A 13752-nucleotide genomic window follows, 5' to 3' on the forward strand; every position below is an offset into this window, starting at 1 on the left:
GATAATTACTCTACTAGATGGTAGATAAATTAATCTCTGTTGTTCGCGAATTTGCTGAGGTTTAATTAATGTTGTCGGGTAAATGCTGAAAGCATCACAAGCCAACATCGCACGATATAGAGTGTCGAATGATTTAATTTTTCACCTTTCAAAAATCTGAAAACTTACACTTCACCACTTTACTATCCACAGACGGGCGTAAGTATTGTAATGTGCCAGAGCTGTAGGCTGAATATGCATCTGATATGAGACTTTCCTTTCACTATCCATTGTAATGCTTTATGCCTAGTATATATCGAAGAAAGACGTAACTATCATTTGTGACCAAATTATACAGTTCATCGCTACACTCATAAAAATCTTGTATTACATCTCCCGGATAGTTCATAGTTTGAAACCTTAAACCTTAAAATGATCAATATTCAGAGATATGAGAGTCACGATCATTTGAAGCAAAACGTTCATATGAACTTATGCGCTATTCCGAATGATTTCCGAGATAGAACACAATCATTTAATTTACGTTTGTTTTTGGCCTAGTGGCCTAGTGATGTTTTATTCTAGCCCAACCTACCTCGTTGCTTTCCATCTCTTTGCTCTGGATGTCTTTCCGCCATTAAACTAGCCCGTTGAACGCGTAGTTGCCCATGGTGTGTTGTGAGTGGAGTAGTGCGAGGTTCTGAGAGTGTATCAGAGAGAAGCATCGCTTAATTGTATTTGTACACGCGCTGGCTAAAATGCTACACATCTACAGTACACCAATGAAGAATATTGTATGCATTATTTAGTTTATTTTCCGGGTTGAACCGTGTTGTTGTTATCTGTACATTACGTATAGTTTGCCTACGTTTCGAATACATTGCAGTATTCTTTTTCAAGACGACTGAAGTACCCAATACGCCTAGTCGATCCGAGGTAATCAGTCTCGCAGGCAGCAATCACACTACTGTGTAGAGATGAGAAGAATGCAAGTATGAGGAATTTGGCCTGCAAGCACGAACTTCCTGTTTTGCCCAGACAGATCGGCTCTTATCTGCTCTTAACTGCTACACGAAAACATTGACTCACACCTTGCAGTTTGCTGGATTACAACTGACAAGAGCGAAGAGCTGCCAGTAGAAGACAATATGAAGTCGCCTGGATAGTAGCGGAGTTGCTACGGTAACCATTGCGTCACTGGCTGTGCTGGTGAAAATCCCTTCACCCCCTGCCTCACCGAGCATGTGCATTCTTCTGATCTCCCAACAATACAAGGGTGGTTCCTGACCTTTGTCTTTTATATCCACACGCAGGCCGAACCTCCAATTACATAACAGCTTGGGCAAGCCCCACTACCTGGCTGTGACACATACCTTCCAGAATTCTCACGAGATAGCCAGGGGGCTTACGCCAGCCAGAAAGGCTAGGATATAAAAGACCAAGGTCAGGAACCACCCTTGTAGTGTGATTGCTGACTGGGAGACTGATTACCTCGGATCGAGTAGGGGTATTTCAGTCGGCTTGACGAAGAATACTGCAATGTATTCGAAACGTCGACAAGCTGTACGTAATGTACAGAAAACAAAAACACTGTTCAACCCGGAAAATAAACTAAATAATTCTACACACCGTGGAAGCTTCACCTATAAGATATTGTATGCAGATATGCTGTACGCTTACGGCTTCTGCAATTGTAGTGCTCCTGCTGCTATTGAGGAATACCGGCGATGCTTTCCGACACGTCGAATTCCTCATCGTAGAGTTTTTACCAGAGTCTTCAGCATATTGCGTGAAACAGGTATTCTTCAAGTTCCCATTTTCCTTCTGAACCTGTAGTTCAACAACCAGTGCAGGAACAGCAACACATTGTTGAAATGGTGCAGCGTAGAGCTACTACCAGCACACGGCAACTTTCTGCACGTCTCAATGTCCCACGAACATGTGCATGGTGAACATTACATGCATAAAACTTGTACCCATTTCGAAACGTCAAAGATATTGGCTGGGTAAAACTCATACATGCTCGCCACTAGCCCAGAAAAGATGTACATTAAATTTTCTATCATGGAAACCATTTGGAATAGGGTACATGTCCATATGATTTTTTTGCTTCAAATGATCATTCCTTTCATATCCCTGAATATTGACCATTCCTCCTGGGACACCCTGTATTCACCAAAATATATCTTTATGGTGAATGAAGATGATACATAAGAAATATATTTCGCTATGTACCATTTATCAGATTTATACTTTAATATTAATATTGTAACATTTGCTTTTACAGGTAACTCGCTCACTTATCAGAATTGGGAGAATGGTGAACCTAATAATGGTGGCGGGAAAGAGGAAGAAAACTGTGTCACGATGGTGAGAAATGGAAAAATGAATGATGTACACTGTGAGCTACCACTGCCTTTCTTCTGTGAACAGAAAATATGACTTCCAAGAATTATGACTGTAGCGTTACTATGGATGATCAAAATCAATGTTCTACCATAATTTAATATTATTTAATATAAAATATTTGACACATCGTTCCTTTCCATTCTTGATTATTATTCAGTTAGTCCCAGATTCAATAGCAGTCATATTACATCACACGGGGCGAGTTTCTCTTCTATGGCAAAACGCAGGGAGCTGACTTGAGGGATGAAATGGAGAGTATGGTCCAGTATACTACTACTGTTTGTTAATAAGGTTACTGTTTATCTAACGCCCTTCGTCCACCGGTGCAACGCAACGCAACCCAACTTAAACCCAACTTGTTTAGGACAGTTGTATGAGAGTTGCGTTGCATGTTCTTCGTCCACTGACGCAACACTTCTGTGACGGTCAAATCGAAATTTGTTCGTCTGCTCCAGAGTGGCAAGCCGTGCGGTGCGTAATCGGAATGTTGTCGTTTGCGTACTGGTACCTGAGAAGGCTTCAAAGAAGGCGGGAATTTTGGGTTCATCCTTTCATTCGTGAAAATCAATCACGTTCAATCGCGTTAGTCCGAGAACTTGAAGACGAAGAAAAGTTCAAAGGATCTTACAGGATGTCCAGGGAAAAGTTCAAGCAGCTGATTGGAAAACTTGGCATCGTAATCAGAAAGAAGGACTCAAACAGGAGGAGATGTATCTCAGTGGAAGAAGGACTACCGATTACTTTGAATTAAGTTGTATTTGCGATTATTATATTCTACACAATCACTTTAGCACAAAGTTTCAAAGAATCAAAAGTTCGACATATAGAAAAACTACTATTAAATAGGCTATGCTCGAACTTGTTGAAAACAGGTGAAAAGAAACCATGAAATATGAAAAGACCCAAATTTGCCATTTAAATGCCTATTACTAATCATAAAACAAGGATATTCTTCACTAGAAATATTCGAATAGAAGCAGTATTCTGATACGCTATAGTTGAATAAAGAAGGGACCGGGCGAGTTGGCCGTGCGGTTAGGAGCGCGCAGCTGTGAGCTTGCATCCGGGAGATAGTGGGTTCGAACTCCACTGTCGGCAGCTCTGAAGATGGTTTTCCGTGGTTTCCCATTTTCACATCAGGCAAATTAAGGCCACCGCCACTTCCTTCCCACCGAGCTCGATAGCTGCAGTCGCTTAAGTGCGGCCCGTATCTATATTCGGAAGATAGGTTCGAACCCCACTGTCGGCAGCCCTGAAAATGGTTTTCCGTGGTTTCCCATTTTCACACCAGGCAAATGCTGGGGCTGTACCTTAATTAAGGCCACGGCCGCTTCTTTCCCAGTCCTAACCCTTTCCTGTCCCATCGTCGCCATAAGACCTATCTGTGTCGGTGCGTCGTCAAGCAACTAGCCAAAAAAGAGAAATGAACAAGGGTGCTTTTCCACGGCTTCTGCAAGTTGTATACACAAATCCTGACGTAATACGCTTGAATTATACGAGTGGCGAATTATTAAAAAATAGCAGGAGCGTCTGACTCAAGTCGGGCCACGCAACTGGCAAGCCAGTCGTTTGTTATTTGATCGACGAGTGCATTACAGTCCCGTGGGTGGACGAGAACTACGCAGTTAACAGGGGTCCGAATGTGAAACGACTCCCGTTCGACGGTCATTTGACTTTTTAAAAATCGGATCGCAGTTGCGTTGCACCGGTGGACGAAAGGGCCTAAGCTGAAGGACAAAGCGCATCGTGTTGAAGCAAAACACGTCTATACTTGAACATTGACTACTGTGAAAGCTACCACCATAGTGCTTGACGTTTGTTCATCGGAGCGCGCATGTACCGCCAGTTGATTCTCGTACGGCCGAGCCTGCCCGAAGATTGCAGTACGGAAAGGTCTCCTACAAACCCGCTATTAACACTCATGTTTAACCCTGAAGTATTGAAGTCCGACCACCGAAACCGCTACTGCTCTGAAATGAAAATCCACAGCCTGTTTCCAGTCATTCGACCGGGTCAGGAATGGAATGAATGAAGCCCCCATCTAGCGGCGAGGATAGGAAGTGTGCCGGCTGCCGAAGCCTGTCGCACTCCTCGGGGGCATTGATTAATGACTGCCAGATGAAAAGAAAAGATACTGGAAAGTGTTGCTGGAATGAAATATGACAGGGAAAACCGGAGTGGCCTGAGAAAAACCTGTCCCGCCTCCGCTTTGTCCAGCACAAATCTCACATGGAGTGACCGGGATTTGAACCACGGACCCCGGCGGTGAGAGGTCGGTGCACTGCCGCCTGAGCCACGGAGGCTCTCCGTTACTCCATTATTGATTTTAAATATCATGAAACTCCCCTGTTGCAGAAACGTGTGTCACTGGCTTCCTCATTGTTGATTTCAAATAATAAATTCCTCCCTGTAGCATGGCTGTTAACAGTTCAAGGTTACGCGCAGTCGTGATTGATGACCTGGAAGAGGACCTCAGTGTTCACGTTATCAGTGGGTGTGAAGCGAACAGACCAATGATCAGTCGTGATTCATTTCCTGGAAGCTGGCTGTTGACCACATTTCGGTTTTTACGTTATCACTGTGTGTGAAGTGAACAGTCTCAGCGATAACTCTGCCGTCAGGAAGGCGTGTTATAAGAACAGTCGTGCAGGAACGTGTTTCAAGTGAAATTTTTACTCAAGTCGCGCATGAGTGGCTTGATGAGGGCTGTCGCGATGGAGACAGCAGTGAAAACAATATCTTTCTTCATAGTGATCGTAGTTTGGACTCCAAAATTAGTGAAACAATGAGAAAGTGATGGTGCAGTATGTGATGATATAGAAGCACACATTAGGAGTGAATATTCCGCGAAAGTAATGGTGAGCAAGGGCGCCCTTAGGATAGTTTGTAGGGGGGTGGGGGAGCTAGACCTGGGGGTATGTAGTGTTTTTAATATTTTGGAAGATCAATGGCGACTTGTACTCTATGGTAGAATACCACACACTGTATTCCCTACCACTTCTACGTAATACCGATTTTCTTAAAAGAAAATCACCTGACTGTATTAGATTTTTTCCTTTCCCTGAAAGCTAGGTGGAGGGGGGCGTCCCCACCTTGCCCCCGGGCCTGGCAGCCCATGATGATGAGGTAGTTCTAACACGTTGTTATTACTACGGGAAAAATCGATATAAGTAGTCACCAAAACCCTGCGCCGCCATGATGTCTCGGTCACTAGAACACAACATTTTCAGTGTTCCATCTTTATGAAGTGCAACTCAAATTCGTAACGAAGCTCATCCAGTATCTGTATGGAATTTTCGCATAACGAAATCTTCTTTTTTTGCTAGTGGTTTAACGTCGTATTAACAATTGAAGGTTTCCGGAGTCGCAAGGATGGGGAAGGGCTAGGATTGGGAAAGAAGCGGACGTGGTTTTAATTCAGGTACAGTCCCAGCATTTGCCTGGAGCTAAAATTGGCGGAAAAGCACCTTCAGATCTGTTGCAGGTGGGATTCGAGCCCACTGTCTCCCGACTGCAAGCTCACAGCTACGCGACTCACACCAACTCGCCCGGTCATACTAGTACTTCCCCATTACAAAATGCTAGTACCAGCCTTCGGAGGATAATACTGCAATTAAAATGTCAAAATATGCACGCAAATATGCACTGCAAGTGTCAAAATATGCACTAAAAATTTGAAATATGCATTAAAAACACCAATATATCTGATATCAATTAGCGGTTTATATTATAAGAAATGAATGTTACACTTCGCGAAAATAAAGACGAATTACGTATCGTACCATAGTAAAATGCTCCAATTTGTCAATAAAATGTAAACGTCTTGATTACACTTAATCAATGCATGATGTGATAGGTTTTGAAACACGAAAATGCGCCTATTTTCGCTTAAAATGACTTAAAAAACACTATCTTCGTATAACATGCCACAATTGGAGCACTCTCCAATTTGAGACTTCTAATATCGGCACTGTCAAATTTGCCTTTTGCCTTGGATAACACCAGAAATGCTTTAAAGTTTGAGGAGACCGGAGTTTTTTAGCACTACGCTCTGCAATGTTTACGAGAAAACTTGATTAATTAGGTTCATTAGAGATCGTTCGACGTCTTCAACAATGCCAATACCAATGTGAAGAGGCAGTCCCTTTCCTTGCAATTCCTTGATGGCTAAAGGTATGTAATGCAATTTGGAACGAATTAATATAAGTTGCTCACGAACACCATATTTGTTCGAGACTTTTTGAGCTCCTTTAATACAAGCAGCTTCTTCAGAATCGAGGTGCTCAACTACCTTTGTTACTGCCTCAAAATGCCGTAGTCGGCATAATAAACAGCAGATACGGGTCACGTTCCCCATCTTGTATAAACTGGTGAAGGCGGTAGCGGCACATCATCAGCTGCATTCGAAAATAATTTCTCGTAAATTGGGGTCTTCAGGAACATACCTTTCACTGTAGAGATCAACGCGTTTACTTCAGGAAAAAAGCCCGGACTCCTTCAGCGACTCGATGAAGTCCATGTGCTACACAAGTGATTTTTACCATCTCGGAATATAATATCCCAAGACTTCCCATGGCTTTACACATGTACGGTGCAACATCAGTGCCGGCCACGAGAACATGATGGTAAAGAATGCCTGATGGCCACAAACAAGAACGTGCATCATTAAAAAATGCAGCTACTGTTGAGTGACGCGCCTTAGGTAATACAGCCATATTTAGTAGATATGATTTGTCTCTTCTTCCTCTCCTTTTATTCCAAACATGAAGTTAGCTACAATTCTTTGATCCACGTCCGTTGTTTCGTCTAGTGAGACCAAAATATATTTTCCACCAGCCTTTTCCTTTAGTTAAGTTGACCGTCTATATATATACACTGACTGACAGAGCAAATGCAACACCAAGAAGGAGTGGTTCGAAAGGGATGAAAGTTGGGGAAAAAACAGAGACGGCACGGACGAATAATTGATGTTTATTTCAAGCGATATGCAGGTTACACAATGCGCACGGTATCGACTCAGTAGGATGTAGGACCACCGCGAGCGGCGATGCACGCAGAAACACGTCGAGGTACAGAGTCAATAAGAGTGCGGATGGTGTCCTGAGGGATGGTTCTCCATTCTCTGTCAACCATTTGCCACAGTTGGTCGTCCGTACGAGGCTGGGGCAGAGTTTGCAAACGGCGTCCAGTGAGATCCCACACGTGTTCGATTGGTGAGAGATCCGGAGAGTACGCTGGCCACGGAAGCATCTGTACACCTCGTAGAGCCTGTTGGGAGATGTGAGCAGTGTGTGGCGGGCATTATCCTGCTGAAACAGAGCATTGGGCAGCCCCTGAAGGTACGGGAGTGCCACCGGCCGCAGCACATGCTGCACGTAGCGGTGGGCATTTAACGTGCCTTGAATACGCACTAGAGGTGACGTGGAATCATACGCAATAGCGCCCCAAACCATGATGCCGCGTTGTCTAGCGGTAGGGCGCTCCACAGTTACTGCCGGATTTGACCTTTCTCCGCGCCGACGCCACACTCGTCTGCTGTGACTATCACTGACAGAACAGAAGCGTGACTCATCGGAGAACACGACGTTCCGCCATTCCCTCATCCAAGTCGCTCTAGCCCGGCACCATGCCAGGCGTGCACGTCTATGCTGTGGAGTCAATGGTAATCTTCTGAACGGACGCCGGCAGTGCAGGCCTCCTTCAACCAATCGACGGGAAATTGTTCTGGTCGATATTGGAACAGCCAGGGTGTCTTGCACATGCTGAAGAATGGCAGTTGACGTGGCGTGCGGGGCTGCCACCGCTTGGCGGCGGATGCGCCGATCCTCGCGTGCTGACGTCACTCGGGCTGCGCCTGGACCTCTCGCACGTGCCACATGTCCCTGCGCCAACCATCTTCGCCACAGGCGCTGCACCGTGGACACATGCCTATGGGTATCGGCTGCGATTTGACGAAGCGACCAACCTGCCCTTCTCAGCCCGATCACCATACCCCTCGTAAAGTCGTCTGTCTGCTGGAAATGCCTCCGTTGACGGCGGCCTGGCATTCTTAGCTATACACGTGTCCTGTGGCACACGACAACACGTTCTACAATGACTGTCGGCTGAGAAATCACGGTACGAAGTGGGCCATTCGCCAACGCCGTGTCCCATTTATCGTTCGCTACGTGCGCAGCACAGCGGCGCATTTCACATCATGAGTATACCTCAGTGACGTCAGTCTACCCTGCAATTGGCATAAAGTTCTGACCACTCCTTCTTGGTGTTGCATTTGCTCTGTCAGTCAGTGTAAAATAAGAGTTTTGTCTGTGCATTGCTCAGAATTTAAAAAGGATGGTATTTCTGTATCAGCCGTATCAACAGTAACAAGGAAATGCACTTTTCAATTTTCTGTAATGTCTATCTGTCTATCCGTATGTCTGTCTATATGTATGTATTCATGTATGTATGCATCTATGTATGTATGTATGTATGTATGTATGTATGTATGTATGTATGTATGTATGTATGTATGTATGTATGTACACGCATCACGAGAAAACGAATGAAGAGAATTTAATGAAAATCGGTATGCAAAGTCCGGAAATAAGTCGCTATAATCTAGGCTATAAATAATTTTATTCACGCTGAGCGATATGGTAGTTTAGGGGAAGGCCTGAAATGTAATTCTTAAATATTTATGGTATTAGTGGTCGTATCTTAATGAAAATCAGTATGCAGTATCGGGGAATAAGTCGCTATAATCTAGGTGAAAAATAATTGTATTCACTCTGAGTGAAATGGTAGTTTAGGGTAAGGACTAAAATTTAATTGTCAAATATTTGTTATTAGTAGTCTATCATAACGAAAATTGATAATAAGCGAAGTCGGAGAATAAGTTTCTATAATCTAGGACATAAATAATGGTATTCCCGCTCAGATAAATGGTAGTTTAGGGGAAGGCCTAAAATTTCATTCTCAAATATTTATGTTATTATCGGTGCTGTCTCAATGAAAATCGGTATGTAAAGTCGGGAATAAGTCGTTATAATCTAGGTCGTACATAATTTCATTCACGCTGAGTGATACAGTAGTTTTGAGAAAGACATAAAATTGAATTCTCAAATATTCATGTTATTAGTGGCCATATCGATAAATACCACATAACTAAAGTTATATAGTATTAAATTTTCTATCATTTATGTCTTATACATTTTTACCGTAACAGTTATGATCACAGATTCATGAATTTGAATTTTCGTTACTAAGTCCATATCAGCGCCGAATCAGGAGAAAATGGGTAAACATAATTAAATGAAAATCGGTGTGTAAAGTTGGAAAATAAGGAACTACAGTCTACGCTATGAATAATTTTATAAGACGCCCTAATATCACAAAGTAGAAAGAAAACTAAATGTGAAGGCCTACAATACAGAAAGCTCATACAATAGATCAACAATAACATTACATTGATCATTGTTGTGATGTGCTTTGTGTCTTCTGCTGCCACTCATCTCCGATAGATAGGATTACTGCTGCGTACCGAGTACTTTTTTAATTTGCCTTACGTCGCACCGATACAGATAGGTCTAATAGCGATGATGGTATAGGAAAGAGCTAGGAGTGTGAGGGAAGTGGCTTTGACATTAATTAAGGTACAGCCCCAGCATTTGCGTGGTGTGAAAATGGCAAACCACTGAATACCATATTCAGTGTTGCCGACAGTGAGGTTCGAATCCACAGTCTCCCGGATGCAAGCTCACAACTGCGCGCCCTTAACCACACGGACAACTCGCCCGGTCGTACCAAGTGCAACACCCTGTCTGAATATTAGCTGGGGAGTTAGATAACTTTCTTCTTCAGCATGCCATTCCTCTGGTTTGTAAATTTTCTGATACTACTGGTACGTAACACACTGGTTCATCATAGCATTCGAGCTATGCAATCCCTATTCTGAGGCACTGATTGGAATGATCAGTGTGCATATTATTTTAACGGAATAATTGCAGAAGAGTGTTCACGGCTCTCTGCGGCCTGGTCATTCCAGCTTTGGAACTTCGGGCTGTTAGATCGACACCGCAGTACTGTTCGTTAAAAGTGAGAAAATGTGCGGTTTTTCATTTGATCGAGTATTTTATACGATAACATTGCTTTTAATCACTATTTTCCTACTGACGTTTTTGTAATGACTTATGCTGACTTCAGTTAGGAAAACCAGAAAGTCTGTCTTTCTGAAAATCCCGTAGAGAAGTACGGGTTCATCAGCTTGTTGCTTTTTAAAGCTCAGGAATATAATTCTTTCTAATTGTTGATTCATCTGGGACTGGTTGTTTCTTATACTCCTGCAGAAACTGAGCCAAGTTCTTATTGTTTAACTTAGCCAGTGGGATGTTTGCCGAGACAAATTCTTTACACAGGTCTTCATTGAATTTACTTCATGTTGGTCCAGGTTTAACTAATGTGGTTGGTATAAGAGGCTGGTGTTTTCGTTTCAAGTTTACCTCTTTAAATCTGTTGTGTTTCGTTGTTTGAAGATTATGTTGGATTTGATACTTTTTAGCTGTGTTTACGACTGCGCTACAGTATTTGCAAAACATACCTCCGCCACTTGAAAAGCCTTGAAACTCGCGTACACTAAATTCACTAACAGCTGTTCTTTAACGTAAGTGACTAGGAACTACATCCTCTTTCAGCTCAACCAAAGTGAGACTGATAAGAACTAAATGTGTATGAAAAGTAACTACAGTGAGTTTCTCTGATCGGTTGGCCGACAGGCGCGCCCAGCTTATCTGCCTTCCGTTGACTCTACACAGCGCAGCGACAGCACAGGAATGCCCGCACTTTGCAGTTCAGGTCCGTGCTTAGAACGTGTATTAAGTGTTGATCTGTCGCTCCGGCTGTTGTCGAGTTGTGAAGTGTTTCTTCGAGGTTTAATTCTCATAATGCCTCCACATGTGTACACGGTAGAGAAAAAGGTATATATGTACAATAATTATATGAAAACAGAGTCTTGTAGGAAAGTCCTTAGGTGTTTGTTACCAAATTTACATGTGTACGCCCTCCACATAGAGGGACCATGCGGAAACTCATAAACAAATTGAGACGAACTCGTTCTCTACTCTATAAGTAGCGAAGTGTTAAGAAACGCGTACTTTACGGGGAAAAGGTAAATGAAATTGCAGAAAGATTAGAACATAAGCCTATAAAATACTAAGACGATTTGGACAATAAGCCAGGATTTCAAAGAGCTCAGCACGCCGGGCAACGAAAATGATAAAATTGATACTATACAGCCATACAACCAACATCTACTTTCATAAGGTACGATATTATTTTCTTTATTCTTAAATGCTAATTTTCTTAATTCTTTTCTTCTTAATTTTAATTGTTAACTCATATTATGCACGGATAAAGTAAGCGAGGTGTTGTCCTTGTTGTTATGTCGCGGAGCGGGGAGTGATGAGTCAACGGAAGGCAGATAAGCTGCGCTCGCCTACCAGCCAACCGATGAGAGAAACTGCCTGCATTTACGAAGTGTGGAAGTGATAGCCCTGCTGTAAGGGTACGTTTATGCTGCAGCTTCGCTGCTGGCACATGGATGCTCGCCCTAGCACCTCGCTGCTGACTAGAGACAGGCTGCTCGCCATGGAGCTTTTACCCTGTAGCAGTCCCGCACGCACGCTGCTGGCAGTTCTCAGCTGTAGTCAAAAATTCAAAACAGCTGAACTGATAGTTAAGGCTGTTTGTGTTTTGCAAAATTTGATTATAGCTATAGAGGGGATGAACACTTAGACTACAAAGACATACTTCCAAGAGCTACCCCGTCGAGGAGATACAACGCAGCTCCAGCTGAAGCTTTTGAAGTGCGGAATAAATTCAGAGATTCTTTTTAGCGAGTGAGTTGCAGTTCTGTTGGCGAGTGCATCTTACAGTAATTTGATGTACTGAATGTGAAATAAAAAGTGTAAAATTAGTCGCCTGGATTTTTCAGTGCATTTCTACTGCGGGAGTTGATTGAAGAATGAAACTACAAATGTTCAATTTCGTAATTAATAGTGTACCTTTGAATAATTTAAAATAAGGCGTTATGGAGTATCTCGTTTAGATTTTAGTTAGGTCTCCTAAACAAAATATATTTACAGTTTGAAAAAATAACTGTCGAACTTTCCATGAAAAACGAGGTACTTCATATAAATCACCTGCTTGCAATGATAGAGGTCCCCTAAATAGCAAGAATAAAAGAACAAAGTTGACCTAATCGTTCCTCATTCTTTTGCCACTTCATTCCATAGTTTGATGATGATGATGATGATGATGATGCTTGTAGTTTAAAGTGGGCTAACATCTAGGTCATCGGCCCTTGATGGTACGAAATGAGACGAAATGGATTAAAAGTTATAATTAACCCACTGACTAGCATTTGAAAAATGATAATGACGAGGAAAATTACTATGAATTTAAAATAAGTAGTGGATCTAATTCGCAATGCCTTATTTTCCGCTTAAATTAAAAAGAATAAAACGTAATAAAATTGAACAAGGCATTGATATATAAGTAAATAGATAAACACAAAGTCAATAGAATAAAATAGTTTTCTGCTATTTGTTTTACGTCGCAAAACACAGATGCATTTTATGGCGACGATGGGAGAGGAAAGGACTAGGAATAGAAAGGAATCGGCCGTGGCCTTAATTAAGGTACAGCCCCAGCATTTGCCTGGTGTAAAAATGGGACCGAGCTCGATAGGTGCAGTCGCTTAAGTGCGGCCAGTATCCAGTAATCGGGAGATAGTGGGTTCGAGCCCCACTGTCGCCAGCCCTGAAGATGGTTTTCCGTGGTTTTCCATTTTCACACAAGGCAAATTCCGGGGCTGTACCTTAATTAAGGAAACATCCACTTCCTTCCATTTCCTAGACCTTTCCTATCCCATCATCGCCATAATACATACCTGTGTCGGTGCGACTTTAAGCAAAATAGCAAAAAAAATGGGAAACTACGGAAAACCATCTTCAGGGTCGCAGACAGTGGGGTTGCTGTCTCCCGGATGCAAGCTCACAGCTGCGCGCCCCTAACCGCACGGCCAACTCGTCCGGTAGAATAAAATAGTAGTTAACAATACAAAGAATTACAAATTAAATCTTCACTTTTAAACACGATAAAACGGCCACTCTTCCTCATAAAACGGAGAACAAGATCTACTGGCCGCTCGTCATCTCGTCACTTCTTTTATGCCATATGAACCTCTTATGATCATGCGCGTGCCGCTGGTTCCAAATGGCGTTGCGTTCGAAGACAGATTCAGATAGCAAGTGAGCAAGTGATCGCTGCACATTTGCATAGAGTGCGAAGAGGGGAAGATTGGGAGAGCGGGTGACCATGAAAGAA

The 13752-nt window shown here is 42.8% G+C and overlaps 1 protein-coding gene across 1 annotated transcript in view; it reads left to right on the forward strand.

The window, feature by feature from the left end:
- Positions 1 to 2527, forward strand: part of LOC136875590 (hemolymph lipopolysaccharide-binding protein) — a 42724-nt gene extending 40197 nt beyond the window's left edge. Inside the window, exon 5 of the mRNA XM_067149133.2 lies at positions 2267 to 2527. Coding sequence (XP_067005234.2) covers positions 2267 to 2421 — 155 coding nt within the window. The 3' untranslated portion in view covers positions 2422 to 2527. The remainder of the gene's footprint in view (positions 1 to 2266) is intronic.
- Positions 2528 to 13752: the final 11225 nt, after the last annotated feature.

The sequence above is a fragment of the Anabrus simplex genome, chromosome 6 (genome assembly GCF_040414725.1).
Source record: "Anabrus simplex isolate iqAnaSimp1 chromosome 6, ASM4041472v1, whole genome shotgun sequence".
Lineage (NCBI taxonomy): Eukaryota > Metazoa > Arthropoda > Insecta > Orthoptera > Tettigoniidae > Anabrus > Anabrus simplex.